This window comes from Carlito syrichta, unplaced genomic scaffold (assembly GCF_000164805.1).
Source record: "Carlito syrichta isolate Samal-C Ts95f unplaced genomic scaffold, Tarsius_syrichta-2.0.1 Scaffold316102, whole genome shotgun sequence".
NCBI lineage: Eukaryota > Metazoa > Chordata > Mammalia > Primates > Tarsiidae > Carlito > Carlito syrichta.
Window position 1 is genome coordinate 230,313 of NW_007260198.1, and position 21,259 is coordinate 251,571.

Consider the following 21,259-nt stretch of genomic DNA (forward strand, 5'->3'; position numbering starts at 1 on the left):
GAGTCTGTCCTATAATCTCTTTCTACTACTCTAAAATATGAAATATTTAAAAAGGAAGATGACTTCCTAGAAAAGATTGTCTCTGAGCTTCATTTAAGTCTTACAGCAAGTATAGCTGTTAGTCACCGATGATGGGGAAGAATATTCCAGGCAGAGGGTGCAGCATGATGAGCTTTTTGGAAACTGCAATCTGTTTAGTGTTGCTAGAAACAGAGTAAAAGGTAGGGAATGATGAGAGAGGAGAGGTGAGCATGGGTCAAATCAGGTAATACCTTGAATACCATGTTAAGGAGCTTAGATTTTATATTATGGGAGAATGGTGATCATTGAAAGATTTTTTAAGTAAAGGGATGACATGACCACATTTGATTTTTAGTAAGATCTATTATTAGCTATATGGATGGTGGATTTGAGATGGAAAAGGCTGGCGTAAGAAAGACCAGTTAGATGACTGTTACAATAGTATCATGAAGAGACAATGAGAACGTAAATTATGAGAGAAGAGTTTAGATGTTAAGGACATAAAATGATAAGACTTTTCATTGAAATGAAAGGTGTGCAGGAAAAAAATAAAAAATAAATTTTACTCTGAATTATTTTGAAAATGGTAAGTAGTAAAGTTCAGAAGTAGTAGTGGATTTGGGAACAAGAAAGGGTCAGACTGGAGATAGGAGCATATTGTTTGTTGGGGCAAAGGGTAGGGATTTGGGACTTGTTGGGTTCTGAGTTTGCATTGCTGATAGATATCCAGGAGGATAGTGAGCAGCTGACTATCTAGTCTGAAGCTCAGGAAGAAAAGATTCTGCTAGAGATACTGGATGTTAAAACCATAAAAGTGGATGAGATCATGTAATGATATGGCAAAGATAAGAACTCAGAACAGGCCATGGAGTGTCATCATTTATGGAACAAATGGAAGAAGAGGTACCCGAAGTGGTAACAGAATATTCAGGAAATTAGAAAAGGAACAAGGCACATCTGGTGTTAAGGAATCCAAGGAAGGAGCATTTCAAAAGAGAGTGAACAGCTGTTATGTCAGATGCAGCCAAGATTTCTTGTAAGTTAAAGGTCAACATATTACCCTGAATTTGGGAATGGGAGGGTGATTACATTTGCCAGAACAATTTTAGTAGAGTGTTTGCATGGCAAGTAAGATCTCAGTGAGTGAGTGTGATAAAGATTGTTCTTTCTTGAAATCTGTATGAGAAGCCAAGGAGAATAGACAAAAGTTTAAGGACGGGGGGTCAAGTAAGCATTCTTCTTAGGTTCAACTTTTTAGGGTCAACTTTAGTGGCAGAATACAAAGACTGAGGAAAGAGGGAGACACTGGATATAAAAAAGAGAGAGGGTGGCTGGAGCAAGGCCCAAAGAGAAGAGAGGGTGTGGTTTTGAAGAGATACAAGTGGAGTCTTTTTGGGGAGGAGTACTGTATCCTCTGAGGAACAAGAGAAGGAAGTAGGGCTAGCTATGAAGGCAGATAAGTGGATGAATATGAGTGGGCAGGAAATTGAGGGAAATCATGTTTGATGTTAATGATATCATCTTGAGATTGGAACCAAGGTCATATTCTGGAAGCGAAAGAGGCTTAATAGGAGCTTTGAGTAAAATCTGAAATAGATGTTAAAGAGGCTGGGAAAGATAATTGATAAGGACAAGGATAAGCATTAATGTGTTAATGTGCAGTGCTGGGATAGCAGCTAAAGTTGGGGATCATGCTTTGTTAACTATGTTATTTAACTTTATTCCACAGCAGTTTACAAAATTGGAGAAAAACAAATTGTAACTGTACATGACAGTTGGGGTTTCACAGAGGAAGTGTAAGACAAATACAGGGTGCACAGGAAACAAGTGTTGATGAAAAGTCTCAGGACGCAGGAGTTTCATGCTCAAAGGAAGGAACGGAATTCAGGAAGTGATTAATAGATGGAGAGAAAGTGGGGTGGGGGGAGTGCAGCATAAAGAACTGAAGGACTCCTTAGGGCAGGAATCATAGGGCAGGTGTAACAGAAGCCAGATTTGGAAAGATAGAATTCTGCAAAGTGTAGTATTATTTGTTCATATGTTTATATATCTTTTCATTTTTTATCCTTTGGACAAATATTGAAGACATGCTATATGCCAGATACCATGCCATGGAGGCACAGGGGTAAAAATGACAAATATAATCCCTGCTGTGTGCTGCAGTTTATGGACAGGTGTAGTACACCAACAGTAGACAATTAATTATACAAAGTGTCGGGCCTTAGGTTTTCTGAGGTTGGGCAGTGAGTGATGACAATGCATCATTGCCAGTAAGGTGTATTTTTTCCATGTTTCTTGCAGAATTTTTCTTTTGAAAGGCTTGAGAGCAGGTCTTAATTTTCCCTCTAGAATCTGCCCTTCAGAATGTCATTCAATAAGAATATTTTATTTCCCATGGTCTTCTGGGAACTAGGGATATAAAGAAAGATAAAAGAAATTAAAACTTCACATGGGCCATTTAAACCCCATTCTTCCTTGCTTTTTCTGGGCCTTTGTTCCATTAGTCATCTTGTATCTGGTAAGGTAATGCTAGCTGCAGTAATAAAAATGTCCAAAATATATAATGACTGTAGACGAATTGAATTTTCCACTCACCTAAAGTCACAAATGTGGCAGGCAGCTTTTTTCCAAGCAGTGTGATTCAAGGAACCGGGGCATCCCGTTTATGGCTCCACCCTCTTCGACACTATGTTTGTCAAACTTCACTTGCACTGGGGAGTCAAGGTGGTCCTAGGGAGCTAATTTCAACTGGTTCTAGGAGTAGAGTGTGTGGCATAGGCTTAGATAATCATTGCTTTTCATAACTCTGGCTGTGGTCATTGGTTCAGAACTCAAACAAGCCCAAATAGAATGAATCTTGTGACTTTCTCTAGAAATGCTAGAGCAAAGGCATTATCTTTTCCTCCATGCACAAAAATGAAGACCCCTCAGTCAGGATTGCCATAGTCATCTTGGGACAACAAAGAGTGTATATGTGTATGTTGTAAGAGAAAGTAGAGGGAGCCAGCTGAGATGAGACACCACCAGGAGGAAATGAAGTTGGGAAATAAAGTTAAGTCAAGCCTTGATAATATTGTTTGAGTACGTGATCAAGCCTTGTTTGAAGTCATTTCTTTCCTTTAGTTAAACTAATCTACATTATTTTCTGAACACTTATTATATGCAGAAAGTTAATCTAGTTTGTTTATAGGGAACAAATATGAGAAAAAAGAGAAAATGTGAGAAGGAAGACAATAAAGAAAGACGTCTTATAAATTAAACTGATTTTAGTTTTGCGTTTTGTTTTGTTTCTGTTTTTGTTATTTTTAACAGAATATTCTCACTGGTCTGTGGAATGCCTGCTGATCTTTTGTATACTCTTTTAAATAACTGCAGATTCCATTTGTATCTTATGTATATGGGTGCCAAATCATACAAAGGGGGTTTGGGAGCAGAAGACTTAATGGATAATGGTGTTACTTTCAGTTTGGAGTTCTCTTGAGGAATATATCCCTTTATTCTTTTTTTATTTCCTTATCAGGATCATATGTGCAATGCCACGTTTCCCCCTCTACATTAAATTAATCTTTATCTGAGTTTCTGCTCACCAAGGTGAGCAGACAGTGTAATACTTACAATATTTCAGATCACCTTTTCTATCACTAAAGTTTTACAGAAGTCCCAGGGCTTGTACGGATCTTGAAAATAATCCTCTGGCTTGTCATTACCTCTCCACTCTTTCTTCTTACGCTTCTTGGATAATGGTCTTCTATCACTTCTGCACTAGGATTCTGTCTGTGACTTGGATCTACTCAGGTCATTGTGCTTCTAATAGGGATGGGCAGCTGCTCTTCTGGCTCCATTCCCTTGGGGCTAGCTCAGACTGATGATTTAGACTTCCAAAGCCATGACCTTTGTTACCCTAGCCCTCACCAGTATCCTTGCAATCATCTTTAAGTGAGGCTTTGCCACCTTGAGCGCCTAAGTTCTTGTATCCTTCATGAACCTGGAAGCTCTCACTCTAGCTGGGTGCCCTGCTTTAACAACCTTCCACAAGCAGGGCTACCTTCATCTATTTCCTGAAAACACAAATATTTCTATTCCTTCTCCTCTGAGATTCTCCCGTCTGCTCCTTTGCTCAGGCCTCCTTGTGAAAACCACTCCTAAAGAAAAAGGGACCTAGAACTCAAGATTTTTTTAAAAGGTATGGCAGTAAGGTAGAAAAGAAATGTTTCTTTTCATTCTTTTGCTGAAGAGAACATGGCAGCAAAAAAGCCAAGAAACTAAGTAATTTCTCCATAATTTTCCTTCTTACACTTGTCTATCTCTACAACATATGTGGGCTTATTATATACTTTTAAATATGATTTTAGATCATTCATCTTGTTAGCATTTTTATGATGCCTTAGTGGTCCTAAATATACTATATTTTCAGAAAAAAGGGAAGTTTGAAGTTATTTCAGTTGATTTTAGCCAATATTCATAATCATCAATCTCTGTACCCTCACACCTCCATCACAAATATAGATAGGTTTGTGTACTACCTTAATACTTCTGATTGATCTAAGCTATATTATCTAATTTCCTTTCCAATATCGAAGGGGATAACATATACAGTCCAAGATGAATTTTATTAATAACATAAATATGCACTCAGTTTTACAAATATATCTATGAATAAAGAAAATATCATTTTTTACCATGTTAGAAATGTACTCTCCTTAGTTGTGTTTTTTACTTCTGTTGGCCTAGAAAGGTTATTGTCACTTGATTATCTCCCAAAACTTCAATAAAGAAAAGTGTTACAAAATTCTGAATTCTGTGACCTATAATTTATTTTCCAAATCAGTACATGTTAGAAAGGAAGGAGTAACTATTGATAGTTATACCAGGACAACAATGATAAACCACAACTATCCCAGGCAAAACACATGTGTGGTCATCCTATGGGCAGAGACAGTATATTCTCTCTCTCTCTTTTTTTGTGGGATCTACTTTATTAATAAAAATTTATTTTATTTTAAAGATGTGGGATACAATTCAGGATTAGGTATATAAATGTTCATTGTGCAGATACCCTTGTTGATAAGGTGTGCCCCTCCCTCCCTTGGCAGTTTCCCTCAACTGCCAATCCCACCCCTTCCTCCCCTGGTAGTTTCCCACTACAAGACAGTGTATTCTCATGAGACACCCTCATGTGGTTCCAAGTCCTTGGTTTGATTAGATTGCATAGGAAAGTTATTCAGGAGAGCAAGAGCAGTAAATTGACAGCAGTCTATGTGTACATATTTCTGACATTCAAGGGACACTTATTGAGTTAACCTTAAGTAGCTTATGGGAAATTTTTATAATATGATTTGACTTGACAATTGGGTCATACCAGTTCTGGACTTAATATATTGCAGCACCTTTTTTATGCCCTTCAAGTGAATTTCAAGCTGTGTTAACTTGCCATTTTGTCCTAATGACTTTAATGGCTGAAATTAGTGCCAGACAATGAGCTTGGCAATGACAGCATAAATGGTACTGCCACATTTCTCTTTTTACTAACTTTTTATTAATTCATTCCCTGTACAGTTAATCTACAATATTTTATTTGCAAAGCACCATCAAATCACCAACTTTATTATTTGACTTTCAAAGTATATGTGTTAGTGAACTTTTTGACATATGCATGTGTTAAGAAAGAAACTCACATTTAAATCTTAAAGGAACTCTAATGGCTGGTCTTTGAAGTTCTTCAATATCAACTGGCAAATTAAATAAATAGGTCTTGGTTGTGAAGCTGAAAGGCCTTGCAGAAAAGGACCCCTGAACAAAGATAGTGCAGGAGTCTAAAATAAGGTCATATTTCCATTAAGTACTCAAATGGAGATTGACTTTGAGCAATCTCCTGCCTTACTCATCACTGAATTTCCATCACCATGTCTGCCATGTAATTGGCATGCATTAAATATATGTCCAGTGAATCAATAAATATTCTTTACAGTTTACTTTATGATATTTATGGCATGTGTGTTTACTCCCAAACCTTCTGTGAGTCATATCTATTTAAAATATTCCTGTGAATATGTTGTGTGGGGGCTTGAAAATCTCTGGCTTTCCATAATTATTGATTCAATTAATCATCAAGGTTTGTAATCTTATACTTTGTGGTGCTAGTGTCATTTGTTTAGTAGAGGGTTCTCCATATTCTTCTTCAAGTTATACAGTCACATTCTCCTGACTTTCAGATTAAATCTTTACTTCTCTTGTACAGGTCAAGAAATCAGATGATATGATATAAACAAAACTCCCTCTAAAGTTTTAGCTAGGGTAATGTTTCTGTTAGTCTGGTTTCCACATGAAATCTAAATTACTATTTGAATAAAAATGAGGTATAAGAGAAAGTTTAATAGTTAAATCTTGAAAGATTATTTCTTCTTAGGCTCAGGCTAGATGGGAGTTATTATCTGTCCCTTGTGAGATCATTTCCAGACAGAAATATACACTTCTATTTCATAACTTTGACATATCATTAAAACAGTAGTATTTGCTCTAGTGAGAAATTGTATTGTAGGATTTCAAGTCTACTCAATTTTAACTCTAATTCATTTTTGTATATCATCTTCCTTATCATTATTTTGATGTACTTTCTTAGGAATGGAAATAAGTATAATCGACAAAACTTATTTTGGGAGAAACCAGGGTGACCTATGCTCACCTTTTCTTACTCTGGTTTTTCCTCTTCCTTACCTTTCAGGGTACTGGTGCCCTCATTTCTCTTTTTTACCATAAATCAAAACATTTCTCTGGACTAATTCTGATATTAGTAGTTTTTACTTTAATGTTCATCTTTAAAATTTTTTTTGTTTGTTTGTTTTGTTTTGTTGTTTTGTTTTTGAGTCGGAGTCTCACTTGGTCACCCAGACTGGAGTGCAGTGGCCGCTCCCGGCCACCGCAGCCTCGACCTGCTGGGTTCCGGTGATCCTTCCGCCTCAGCCTTCCAAGTAGCCGGAATTACAGGCATGTGCTACCACGCCCGGCTGATTTTTTGATTTATTGTAGAGATGAGGTCTCACTGCCCAGGCGGGTCTCGAACCCGCGGGCTCAGGCAATCCACTCACCTCAGCCTCCCAAAGGCGTGGGATTATAGGCTGAGCCACTGAGCCCAGCTTAATGTTCATCTTAATATATGTTTCTTCCTTTAAGTTTTTGTATTTTAACATTCTCTCTAATTTTAGCATATATCTTTGTAATTGGAGTGTTGGGCATCAGGTGTGCGCATGCACACCTACACACACACACACACACACACACACACACACACACACACACACACACACACTTCCCATGTACTCGTGCATGTGCCTGTATGGGGTATGGGTTATTTTAGCTGAGAGTGAGGCTAGTCTGTCTGATTCATAACAAAAAGACTTTATTTATTACTTTCAAGTTTTCATGTCCCTTAAACCATTGGATCTTCTTGTAAGTGAGGTTGACCAGTAGTAGGAATGGATCTAGGAAGGCAAAAAGAAATGATGTAAAATTTATTCAACTTCTTTATCATTTGCCTTAAGTAGTTTCATATGAACCAAAAACATATTTGTGAAATAAAAATTAACAGGTAAGTAGTGCTCTAATTTATATTGTTTTCATGCCAGCATAATGAACTATCTTTGTAAACTAGATTCTCACATAAGTACTATTTACACTAGGATGAAATGTGATATGAGGATTATCTTGGACTTCATTCGTGATCATTTATTTATAAAAGAACAAAACAAGCGTTATATAGTGGTTTCACTCATAAGGCAGTCCTATGGCAAAGACCTCAGACTATAATGAGATAAAAGGATTCACTAAAATAAAACAAAGATGTAAGAATCTTGAGTTACAACGCACATTGATTTTTAATAATATTTATATTTCAGGTCAGTTGCTCCGACTGAAAATGTTTCGAGAGGATCATGGGTCATGGATGACAATGTTCTTCAGCACAATTCTCTTTCTTTTCATATTTTCTCACATATACAACACGATTCTTCTCATGGATGGGAGCATGGGGTAGGTTATCTTTCCCCTTTCTTCTGTGGTGAGTGTTATGTTTGAAATTTGTAAGAATTTAAGAAGAATTTTTTAGTTTGTAATAGTCTAGCTCTTCTTTACAAATATTCTTTCCTAATAGGGATAATTTGTGCATTTTTCTTAAGATATTTAGAATCTTTTCCTCGGAAAGCATATAGCATTTTACAATACTTAGATTTTGTTCCTTATTCTTTAGGACTTTTCTATGGGGTAGATGGAGGGCAGGTTCTAATTTCATTATGGTGACAGGGTCTGAGAATCTTATCGATTTGCTTATATTGACATGATTAGTACAGCAGGGCTAAGATGAAGGTCTCCATGTTTGCCATTCCATTGTTCTGCAGTGCCTGACTAAATAAAAGTGTTTGATACTGGTGGCATTTTTTTTTTAACTCTCTTGACAGTCTCAACAGAGAAACCTTTGTTATAAATGGGCCATTTTAAAAGTGGGCCACCCTGTATTAAATCCTGGGTTGTGATCCATACTTATCAAATCACCATGGCATGAAGATGTGCTAACAAGTAGACTGTAGATTTTTTTCTAACTTTCTCTGGTTCTTTCATTATGTAATGAAACTCAAGGACTGGTCTTTCAGTATAGTTTTCTTTTGGTTTGCTCTCAGTAAGTTTTAAGGCAGAATATGAGAAGATTGACTTAGCCTACAGTATTAAGAATTAGATTAGTGACAATAATAAACTACCTTAGATATTTGTTGTGTACTTAAAAGTAACTAAGAAAGGTTTTGATCCATTCTCCCCAATAGATCAGAAAGCTAGGAAATATCCTTTTCTTCTAAATGTAGGCTAGGCAAAATTGTTGTCCGGGTCTATGGTATGTAGTTGTTTTGATATTTTGTATAGATTATGTCCGCCACTGTTCAATACTGAGAGGGAAGTTCATTTAAAATTGTATTGCCCCCCCCACTATTAAGGGAGATGAATACTAAGGGGAAAAAGATATTTCACATGTTTGTTCTTTACCCCATACTAACAAGTGGTAAATTCACAAATGTGATTTTAGATTAAATGTTCAGGTTTGAGAAAGTTATTAAAATACTTTGTATGTACTTATTTCTTGGATTTAGAATTATGGCTGTTATATCAAATCTACTTGAAGACTCTAATCTTTGGTCAGAATATGCCTTAGCCTTGGAGCAGTGTCTGTAATACCAGAATGGGTAGTGACTGAAATTACCTAACACAACCAAAGGTCTCTGAGAGGTTTTGTGCACTCTTAGGAATCAGAAAGAGGAAGGACTCATGTGAAAATTATGTTTTTAAAGCTATTGTTGGAAATAATACATTATATAGTATGTAAAATACATCTTCTGTTCAGAAGTTTTTTATGTAATTCTACTTATTTTTTTATATAGAGTTAATGAGGTCTGTGTTAACCAGAAATGCTTATTCTGAGAAAGGAAGCAGAGTTGAAAGCAATAAATTGAATGCTATAATAAATAATCCCTTTCATACTATAAGGCACTCAATAACCAATGATAAAAAGAGAGCTAACCGTTGTTGAGCATTTAGAATCAGGCATGAATTGTTTCAATTAGAAATTGCAATGATCCTGTGAAATAGGTATTTTTATTGTCTCCATTTTATAGAGCAAGACACTGAGAAATATATAAGTTTTGCCACTTGTTCAAGTTACATTCTAATTAAATCTTCATTAAGTAATAATAGAGAAGGAGTTGAACATTGAGTAGTGAATTTTAGTGATCTAGCCAACTGGAAGACTAGCACAGATCTGATTGATTGTTGACCTAGTTACTCATTCACTGTATGCCTATTAGCCTTTTTCTCTATTATTCAAACTGAGTTAGAAAACTGAAAAAAGTAGGAGGTGTGTTCAAGGAAAGACGAGAGTAGTTAGGCTTGAATTTATGTGCTTCTTAACTAAAATTAAAAGTGGTCCCTTTTATTCACAGATTAAGTACACTATTACAGATTCTTATGTAACCGTCAAACTCTTCACTATTATGCATCATCTTTGTTAAAAAAAGAATTTTTACTGAAAGGATGTCTTAAAGGTGTCATATTAAAAAAAAAAAAAAAAACCCAAAGCAAGAGATACATGGCTTACTACTACACATAAAGAAATTAAATCAAGGCTGGGCACAGTGACTCATGCCTGTAATCCTAACGCTTTGGGAGGCCTAGAGGGGAGGATCCCTTGAAACCAGGAGTTTGGGATCAGCATGGACAACATAGTGAGATGCTGTCTCTGCAAAAAAATAAATAAAAACCATTGACTGGGCATGGTGGTATGCACCTATAGTCCCAGCTACTTGGGAGACTGAGTCAGGATAATTGTTTGAGCCCTGGAGTTTGAAGTCACATCACTGCACCCCATTCTGGGTGACAGTGAGACCCTTCTCTTAAAAAAAGAATCAAACCTCATTTGAACTAGTGAACACTTCGAAGTAGGAATGTCAGCTTGGAGAAAAATCAGTCTTCTTTTTTTGTGTGTGTGTCAGAGTCTCACTCTGTTGCCCAGGCTAGAGTGCAGTGGCACACTCATGGCCACCCCAGCATTGACCTGCTTGGCTCGGGCAATCCTTCAGCCTCAGCCTTCCAAGTAGCCAGAACTACAGGCACGTGCTACCACACCTGGCTAAGTTTCTACAAAGAACAGTCTTCTTAAAGCAATTGGATACAGCTATGCTTTTACAGTTCTCCAGGAGATGCCATGTTATCTGTGGCATTGCTTGTAGGGCAGAGTGATGGAGCTAGAAAATGTAGAAAAGACAGTGAGCACACAGACATTGTTATGGATTGATTTTATATCAGAATTTCTGGTGGTAGAGGGAAATTCAGGACTCTATGTTAAGTCTGATTTGCATTGGGGATTCCATTGTATCTTGGGTCTCCCTAAGAATATTGACCTAGAAACCTTCCCAAATGGGTTTCGAGAATTTCCTGTGATTACTAGACCTGTGCACATGTGTTTTAGGACTCCTTTCCAGACTGGAAGAGTTCAGGACTGGAATGAGTGGCAGGTGGCGGTAGGGTTTCTGAGAGAAAGAAAGGAGTTTCCCTAGACTGCTCTGTTTTTCTGTGTATATGTTCCATTTTTAGGAATGGGTACAAATTTCAGCTAAGCTGGGGTCCTATGATCCCTTGCTACAAAGAACAGAATCCCTAGATTTATCTACCTCACAACCTCAAGGTTCTAGCTGGAATTGACTTGATAGAGTCAAGTTGCCTAGCTCCTGCTTTTCTATTTCAGTGAATCCCCTGTGATATACACTAACTCTTATGGCTCTAGGGAGTCAGGCTGAGAGAAAGTCAGATGAAGAGGGACAGAGGTAAGTTAGCTGGTTGGGCTGAAACCAAGGTTCAGGCAACTCAGATTTTCTAGCAGTATGGGCAAAATTTTCCTCCTACTTTTGACTCTCTATCTTCTATGCCTCATAACCAAAATGTAACTTATTGTAACCTCTTTTATTCTTAAAGTCACCAAGGTGAAACTAAACTCATCTTTATAGAAATGTTGTTTGAGGTTGTCGGTGAGGGTTCTGCTGCAGAGAAAGTGCTGATCCTGGGCAGAGTTTTGCATTTAGCCATTTTATGAACAACTTTTTTTTTTTTTTGCAAGGTGGCACACTAGGTAACTTGAAGCCTCTTCTACTACACAATCTTTAGAACTGCTGAAAAATATAATGCAGCCTGATAGACTCTTTTAAAATGCATAGTTGAGTTTATCCAAAGGTCAGGAAAAACCCCAGAGGACAAAAATGAAGAGGGATCTGAAAACCAAGGCAGTAAGCCTATGAACTGATGCTCCATAGGCAGTGACTTAGGGACTTGCGTTTTTAAACTCTCATATAGGGACCAGAAACAGGGATTTTGGCTCATATTAAGTGAGAAATTGAAATAGAAGTGCCCACATTAGATGGTCCTGAAGAGGGCTACAAAGAAAGAGTAAAATGAAAAACATATAACCATTAGTACAGGCCAGCATCAAGGAAGCCTGTGCGACTTAAACTGGATGCAGGAAGAATTCTCCCAGGGAACTCATGTCATATCCACAGGCGCAGTTTTGTGATTGTAACATATAGTTTCCTTTGGGTTTTAGAGCAACCCCAAACATCCCTGCCTATTTTCCCAGTATCAGCTTTGTATTTCTCTCTGGAGTCCCCTCACCTTTCCCCAATAACTTGCAGAATTCCTGTGTGTTACTGTGTAGAGCACTTTTGTACCTTTTGACCTCAGCTTCTGTATGCTTCGATTTATCTGGGGTTTTTCTTTTCGTAACAAAAGTCACATGAAGATGTTTTCCAATCAAAGAACCAATATCCTGAGTTGCTGCCTTCTCAGAATATGAAGGTGTTAACCTAAAAGGAAGAAGCTGAGGCAGAATTAATGTAAGTAGAGAGTTCATTTGGGTCAAGCTGGAGGATTGCAATCCTGGAGTATAAAGTTCAAATGACCCTGAATATATACTCCGATTAGCAGCAGTTAATAGCGAATTTTTAAAGGAAAATAAGAGATAGTTCCTGAGTTGTTTACCGAGAATTTGCATTAAAATGACATAAGTTGTTGATTGGCTCTTCAGCAGCTAGTCAGGAACAAAATGACTGTAAACAGTTGTCCCCAGTCATGGGTGCAGAGGTGAGAGGAGTGTTGGGGGAGAGGGAAGTAATGACTGAAGTCCCATACTTGTCCCTTTCTGGGCCTGTCTACCTCACATGGCTCAGACTGCTCCGAGCTATTTTGCTTTTCTTCAGGGGGTTGCTACCACACCCCCTTTGGCTTTGTTTTGTTTTTTAAGTAGCAACTGTCCTTTTTTCTTTAATTCTACTATCAGTTCAATTAACTATCTCTTGGGGGAAAAAGGGGAAGATACTCAAAGAAAAAGGGACAAAACAATTAACTAAATTAAAATGAGGGTTATGTAGTAATTACAGTTGAACTTTTGCAGTTCACAATATGCTACATTACATACATATATTACATTCATTACATACTGGAATGAAGTCTCGAGAAAGTGAGACATCAATAGAAAAGAAACAAAAACATTTTTTCCAGAGTAGTGAGATTTGACTTGGTTAAAAATTATTCTAACTAAACTCACTGGTTTCCTCTGTGCTCAACTAGAGTTCTTAAAGTCAGTCTATTTAGAAATTCTCTATTTAGTATTAATAGAGATACGCTCCCAAGTCCAGGTCAGGGTCTTTACTGACTAGAACCTAAGCAGGTCACCTAGGGCAGGGAAGGATTTTAGTTTTTGAAAACTTCAAACACTTTTTGAAGTTGTATTTCAGAAGAATTTCTTAGTAATGTAATTTTTATAGCATCCATAGTTTAAAGCCCTAATTTAGGAAAGGCTTGCATGGTGTTTTCAAATATTACCAGTCTCCAAAGGATGATACATGTGTAATGTACAAGGAAGGAAGTGGTGGGAAAGCGAAGTAAGCACACCGTGGTTGCTGTTTATAAGAATATTCTGAAAAGAACCACTTGATGGCAGCAAAAGGCATGTTTTCAGCACTCATGGACTCATTAATGAATCAGGTTTTCTTCGGCTGAGAAGGGAATTTTCCCCCTTCTGAATTTCTGAAATTTGGTGTTGAAATATTTGCTGCCTTGTTGTTAATGGGCTTTTTGGAGAAATCTACATAGTGAACTTTGTAATAAGCACTTATTATTTTGTGATGTGCTTGGTTCCGTCTTTATGTTCTAAAACAGGTTTAAATAGCAGTATGTGAACATCTATATGCATACATATACATCTGAGTGTTTATAGACCTATTCCTGTATTGCAATCATAAATTCATCTGGGAACTGGAATAAGTTGCCAAAGAGTGCATACAACAGCATTTAGTTCAATATATAAAGAAGCTGATGTCTTCTAGTGTTAATTACAAGGAAAAGTTTTATTTTTTTTGATACAAAGCTTTTTCCAGAGAATTACTACTGAAATAATACATCAATATGTGTTAAGCATTGAAGAGAAAGAAACTGGGAAATAAGACAAAGTGGTGCAAGCAATTTTGAAAAATAAGTATTAGTATTCATATTCAGAACCTGAACAAAATGAAGGTATGAATTAGGTAGTGCATATACTGACAATGGAATAGACTGTCTTTCTCTTCTGTTTCCTTTCTGGTAAGTTTGATTAAGAAATAATATGGAGAACTCATCTGGCTGACTGTGGTGAATACCCTCAGTAAGTGTGATCTGACAAAGGCAGGCTGCATAAAGTGAGGTGGCAGGAGAGAATATTTGAAATGGACAGTTTTCTAAAATCTAAAATACATGGTTTCTGTGTACCAGAAGGGCATCAGAAGCAAGCAAGGATGAATAGGAAACAAGAATGAGCGAGAGGTTAGCATAGACTTGGAAGGCAGAAGGAAATTGTGCAAGATCTAATGAAAGTCCATGCACAAAGCTGACTTAGGCCTTAGCTTCTGGAGTTCTTACATTTATCCTCGATTTTTAAAAAAATGGCCAATACCATGGCCCATAAATGTGTCCACACATTGTATCAGAAAAGATTCTGATTTACAACTTGAGTTTCTGTTGCCAGAGGTATAGGCTTCAGCACATTATTTTTCCCAAGGCTGAATTACCCTTTAATGGAAAAATTCAGGGTGAACTTTCACTCCAGGCAGTAGGTTTTGTGTGTGTGTGTGTGTGTGTGTGTGTGTGTGTATATGTGTGTGTGTGTGTGTGTTTGCTAAGTTTATTATTTTCAACACCTTCATAATGCTTTAAGATTCCTTATGCAAACTTTTTTCCTCTACTAATCACCACTGATCTAGAAGTAGGAATCCAGATACACTTTTTAAAAAACTGTTAAAAAGCTTGATTTTCACCTGTTGTTGCTCTTCAAGTAGAAAGTTTGTTGACCTGCTGCCATTGTTTACACTGGGAGCTTCCTTCTAAGGCCAGAATGCTTGCCTGTTTCTAGGTGTTTTATTTTGGGAAATGGTAAGAAAAAATTCAAATAATCTTTAATAATGTTACACTATAAATGTTCTAAACTGACAAAACTACTGGAGTACAAAGCTAGCAATTTGAATTGTAGTAAATTTAAAAAAAAAAAGAAATGTCATATTCTTTCCAAAGGTACATAAGGAAACACTGCACTTAGGGGTGAGTAGAGGATAGAGGTCTGGGAAGGGCTGAGGAGCTGGGGTGGGGAGAGAGCCGAGTTGTATGTTTAATGAAGCCCAGAAGTACTTGAGTCAATAGCTGAAAAGCTTGACTGGCTTCTCACACAAGGCTGGATGCAAATTCTGCTGGAGTGGTGCTTTAGATAATTTGTTGGCTTCACTCTTAATTAGGCTAAACATTGACTTGCTTGTACGATTAATTCACAATAATAGCACAATTAATTACTAAGGCTGGGAGTAAGGGGCAGAACTGGTTGCCGAGAATGGGATGGAGAGAATAAAAGGTGGAAACGAATGGCTGAGTCTGGTCAAGAGGGTTGACCCACTAGGGCACCAGAGGAAGGAAGGGAGAGAGAGAGAGAGAGAGAGAGAGAGAGAGAGAGAGAGAGAAGCAGTAGGCTACAAATTGCTGCTTTTAATACTGTTGGTTCCACATTAATTGGTTTTGATAGCACAAAGGTAAGAGTGCAGCATATCCAGATTATCACAAATTCAGTTAGTGTCTACATTGATGACGTTTTAAAACTAACGAAAAACATAATCAATGTTTCGTCCTTGTTACTCTGTGGGACTGCATTATTATCTATTCAGAATCGACATTGATTTGACACACTTAAGTCTGTGATCATTGCTCAGAGTTGCTCACTCCAATTTGCTCATTAAACATTTTATCAGCTTGTTAAAGGGGAAAAATTCAGATCCAGGAATCAGAATGCCTGGATTTTAGCCCCATCTTACCTACATACTGGCAAAAATAAAGCAGACAAGTTAGACAGTTTCCCTATTTCCTATAAACGAATTGTTGTTATAGAGTTGTTAATATCCCTATTTTCACATCAGCATCATCATTAATCTGGGGGACATACATGCTTCTAAAGTGAGGAAAAATACTAAATTCAAGGTCACCAAAAAATTTCAGTTGCCATTTGCTTTGTTTTGTATGGGAGATGGTATAGAACTGTAGAAACAGCATGAACTCCCCCCCCAACATCCTTTAGCCATGTGATCTGGAGTAAGCCTCACTTTCTGAACCTCAGTTTCCTCAAGTGTAAAATGAGAATGTTAAATACCCACTTAGGGTTGTTATGACAATCAAAGAAGGGAATGAATGCAAAGCAATTGGTATGGTACCCACCACATAATGAATTCCTGATGCTAACAGCCCATTAAAATAGAAAAAATATACTTTAGTTTCTCACGTACTTTAGTTCTCAATAAATATTAATTTATAATAGTAACAATGTGTACTTTGACCATTGTAGTGAAATGATCAAATTTATGATAATAATCTTATTATTAAATCATTATTATACAGTTATAATAATTATTAATTTAATGCAAAATGCCCAAATGAATATCTGACACCAGTGGATCTTCAATAAATATGCATTTCCTATGCCATAGTATTTAATGTATAATCTTAAAGACTATTATGAGGTGAAATTAGCATATGGAATATATGATACTGCTCGAATGCTATTACAGTGCATATTTATAAATATACATAAGCAGTTCCTTGTTTTATTTTCCATCAATTAAAAATAAATATCAGAATCTACTCTAGTTATTTATTAGTTTTCAGAAGAGAAAATCAAGTGTTATACTAAGTAAACTAAATGATTATTTGCTAATTTTTTTACCTTTTTTAAAAAGGGAAAATTTGATGAAATCATGGATGATATCATGGGAATTAATGACATAGCAGTCTATGTGTGTGCATGTGTGTTTGTTATCTAGAGCCCATATAAGAATGAATACTTTGTTCCTTTTCAATTCCTTCTTCCCAGTGGTGAACATGTAGGAAAAAATTACTTTCCAGACATAAAAAATTGATGTGTTTGATATCCTGAAGGTCAAGGTTTACCAAAACATATACAGTCTAATCTAATAAATTAATAAGGTGTGTCTTAGCACTATCTGAGAAAGTGACATTTGTGTGACAAGTTATCCCATTTGTTACCGATTAACCCTGTAGTTATTTTCAGGGATTGATGACAAATAGTAAACGTTTATTAGTAAAATATTTTATTATTCAAATGTTTCCCTGTTAAGGTAACTAGTTGCAGCACAACTGTCTAAACTGTCTTTGCTGCTGAGTTAGGAATGTCTACAACCTCTTCTACTTTTTCAGCACGAGGTCAGGCCAGAAGATAATGCCTTTTCCATGGTGGATTTAAGTGAGCTGACTGTGCTTTCTTTAAGAAAAGAATGTTAGCCGGGCTCGGTGGCTCAGCCTGTAATCCCGCGCCTTTGGGAGGCTGAGGTGAGTGGATTGCCTGAGCCCGCGGGTTCGAGACCCGCCTGGACAGCGAGACCTCATCTCTACAATAAATCAAAAAAAATCAGCCAGGTGTGGTAGCCCGCGCCTGTAGTTCCGGCTACTCGGAAGGCGGAGGCGGAAGGATCGCCGGAGCCCAGCAGGTCGAGGCTGCGGTGGCCGGGAGCGGCCACTGCACTCCAGTCTGGGCGACAGAGTGAGACTCCGACTCAAAAAAAAAAAAAAAAAGAAAAGAATGTTTTTAAATTGGTTAACTTCTCTCTATTTCAGTTTCTTTTTGGCAAACACCAGGGAACTTTGACACTCTGCTTTTTCTTTCTTTTCTTTTTCTTTTTTTTTTTAAAAACAAATATACCTAACATAATTGACTAAGTTAGTGTCAGAAGACATGGAATATGGAACGTGGAAGAGCATAACATTTGTAATAGAAAGTTCCTTAGAAATGGGACTCAAAGTCTGATCCTGATTTAAGTAGCATATTAAATGAATATTCTTACCTAATTAAAAATCTTCTGCTTTATGTCATTTGTAATAAAGTCAATAGAATAAAAACAAAATATGAAGACAGAAAAGAGAGTATTGGATTTTTATGCATATTTTATTGCCTACATAGTTTAACTTTCATTCCCTAAGACACATATTTTAAAAGATTAGGAGGATGGTTCCTAGGTATGTTTCAAAGCTTAAATTAGTCAGCATCCTATGTAGTAATAGGAAAGACTACAGTATATCACGTATAAAATGCTTATATGCAAAAAAATAGCAGGTTTCATTGCTACCATATCACATCAGTATTTGATTGCTTAAGTATGGGTAATATATTTTCTATATAAGCATGTTCTGTTATTTTGAATATATTATAAAACAGTATATATTATTCAATATATCATAATACATCATATTTATGTATGTATATATAAAATCCATTGTTAGGTAATAAAATATATTTATTATTAAAGTATTTTACTTTTATCAGAGAATGCTATGTACAAACTTAAGGCTAAGTAGCCAAATTAAACCACTGTTGATAAAATGTTATGAGAAATAACAGAGATATGTTTTGAAACTTAGAGTGGCATCTTAATCAAGTATGTGGATATATAGTTCATAAAACTGAGAGGTGAACAGTTTTCATAGGATAGGTCTTAAGAGAACAATAAATGTGATATTTCTGTTGGGATCATATCAAGTTAAAACAGGACTCAGTGGTAAGGAGATGAACTAGGAGAGAGGGTGGCCTTGACCATCACTTTACTACATCATCTAAAGGCAAGTCGGTTTAGGGTAAGTTTATGCAAATTTAATGATATAAATTAGTAAAGAAACTAGATTTGTGCACCCACTTGGTGAATTGCTTCCAGAGATTTCACATAATACCTAGACCCCTCAAGCTTTGGGAGGGTTCTTAATTCAAATTCCAATAACCATTTCTTCTTATGTTTCTTAGGAACAGGGTTTCAAACAGAATCAGAGCCACTGACACTGTTGATCTCTTTGATCTCAGTCTCATTGATTAGAATCACATTTTCTGAGCACTTACATTGGGCACAATTACCAGTTATAGTTTAAAGACAGATGTCCTTGAGATCAAACAAGTATCCAGAGTTGCTTCAGGAAGTAGATCATAGACACTCAGACAATGAGTGATGATGGGTTAAAAAATATAAGGTCAGAATTTGGAACTAGAAGATCCAAGTCAAAGTTGCCAAGGTTGGAGATCCAAGTCAAGGCTGTCATAGGAATAGACTAAACTCATGAATTACTTAGGAATAGCAAGGTGGAGCTAAAGTCTGGAGTTTTGGAGGACTTAGTGGGTACTGTGGACTCTCTTCCCCTGGTCTCCCTAATTTTGTATACAGTATGAGAGACAGTATGAACTTCTTGTTAAGAGCCATTGAAGAAGGTATCTCAGAATTAGAATACAAAGCAGGAGAACCCAGTGATAAGATCTTAAAACTAAGATATATCAGTCAAGATAGGTTAAACTATACCTCAGTAACAAACAAATCTGAAAATCTAGTGGCTGAAAATGACAACGTTTGTTTCTTTCTCACATGACATTTTTAGTGTGTGTCACTTGGGGGGCTCTGCTTCTAGTCACCTTCCCTCTGGGATCAAGGCTGAAATAGCTATAATCTGGAAGGTTGCTAGTAGCTCTCAGGAGGTCTCAGAGCAATGGTTGAACATTCTGCCTGGAAGTGACATATATCACTTCTGCTTACAAGTCTGGTTACTAATTATTTGGCCCTAACCAAGCTCAAGGGAGTGGTAAGTGCAGTCATACCATGTGTCTGGAAGGGGAAGAACCAGAAAATTTCAGAAAAAAACACTACTAAGTACCACATGGAACCACTCCTATCTCAATTAGGAATAGATTATATGCTTTCTAATATCCTGCTTCTCTTTCCTAAATACAATGTCTTTGACATCCTTCTCCACCTTCTAACATACAGTGTCTTTCTTCCTATGAAGTATATAAAATGATTTTTACAAATCATCATACCTATGGTTTAGCATAAAAGACATGGATGCATTTCACATCAAAATTTAATTCTTATCCATTGACCAATCAGGATGTTAAGTCTGCGATAACTGAACAGAGGAGAAATCTATTTCTTCTGGTTTGGTGAATACATCTCTTCTGATGGGGACTTCTCATGACATTTTTGTTTTAAATTCTTTGAATATTATCTTTGGGTAAAATAAATAAATGAGTTAAACTACTGAATTCAAGAGAAAAGGTACAGATCAGTGGGACCTTATGGAGATATGGATAAAACATGTATACTAAGTCAGGAGCTCTAAAATGTTTTACCTTCTTATGTCTACAAAATTGAAATGAGTCAAGAACACAGCTGGAATTTGATCAATTACAATAGAGGCTCCAACTGTGACTGAACTTTCCCACTCCTGGTTGCCCTAACAACAGGGCGCTCCCTTCCCATACTAGTAATGTTACAGTGTAAAATAATTGGAGATGGAGAAATATATGTTTAAGTCAACTCCTACTTCTGAGTAAGTTAAGGGAGGAATTTGCTGAAGGCAAAGAATGAGGTCATAAAGGGAAGAATAATTAAATAGCTCCTGATCTTAAAAGTTTCTGTGCAAAGTAGTGCACATAGTATATATTTTCCCTGATTTGGGGTGAAGTCAGGGTAGATAGTAAATCACATGACTGTATATCTATATGATGTCTTCCATTACAGCCCAGAAAAAGCACTGGACTGTAAAATTGTGACCTGTGTAAACTGGGTTAGAATGGAGTGCTTGCAGTGCTTGCTCTGCCTACTCTTACAGTTACCCAGAAAGTTCTCATCTGCCCAGAAGGGTCAAGAGGGAGTCAAAACAGGCTTGCCCATGTTTTTAAAAAAATACATTTTGTTTACTTTCTTTTCGATGTTGCCCTTAGGCATATTTTATTTTTACCAAATATATCTGTTCAAATTCTGCTCAATGGTCTGGGCCTTTTCTGCTTTTATTCAATGAATGTCAAATGTACACCACTGATAAAACTAAAGATTAGGAAGGCTCAGCTATGAGGCCTTCACTCTTTCAATATTTATTTTCTCCGTCTCTGAACCTTTTCTACTAGAAAAAGAAGATGATACAAGATGCTTCCTCTAGTCCACTCTCTATAGCTCCTAAAATAGCGCCTAATAAAAACAAAACATAAATTTAAAGAAATACACAGCAATATCTAAAAATAAGATGACTATGTAATTTATTATCCAAATGAAGACACTTTTGAAAGTGAAAGGGACTGCTGTTAATAATAACACAAAAGAAAAGG

The 21,259-nt window shown here is 36.7% G+C and overlaps 1 protein-coding gene across 4 annotated transcripts in view; it reads left to right on the top strand.

Annotated features, from left to right (window-relative positions):
- TMEM117 (transmembrane protein 117) overlaps positions 1–21,259 on the top strand; it is a 503,113-nt gene that overhangs the window by 88,381 nt on the left and 393,473 nt on the right. For 3 of the 4 annotated variants that reach the window (XM_008073776.1, XM_008073775.1, XM_021706857.1), the window contains exon 3: positions 7,914–8,046. The exons of the other annotated variant lie outside the window; for it this stretch is intronic. In XM_008073776.1, coding sequence (XP_008071967.1) covers positions 7,914–8,046 — 133 coding nt within the window. The remainder of the gene's footprint in view (positions 1–7,913; positions 8,047–21,259) is intronic. 4 annotated transcript variants of the gene reach the window in all.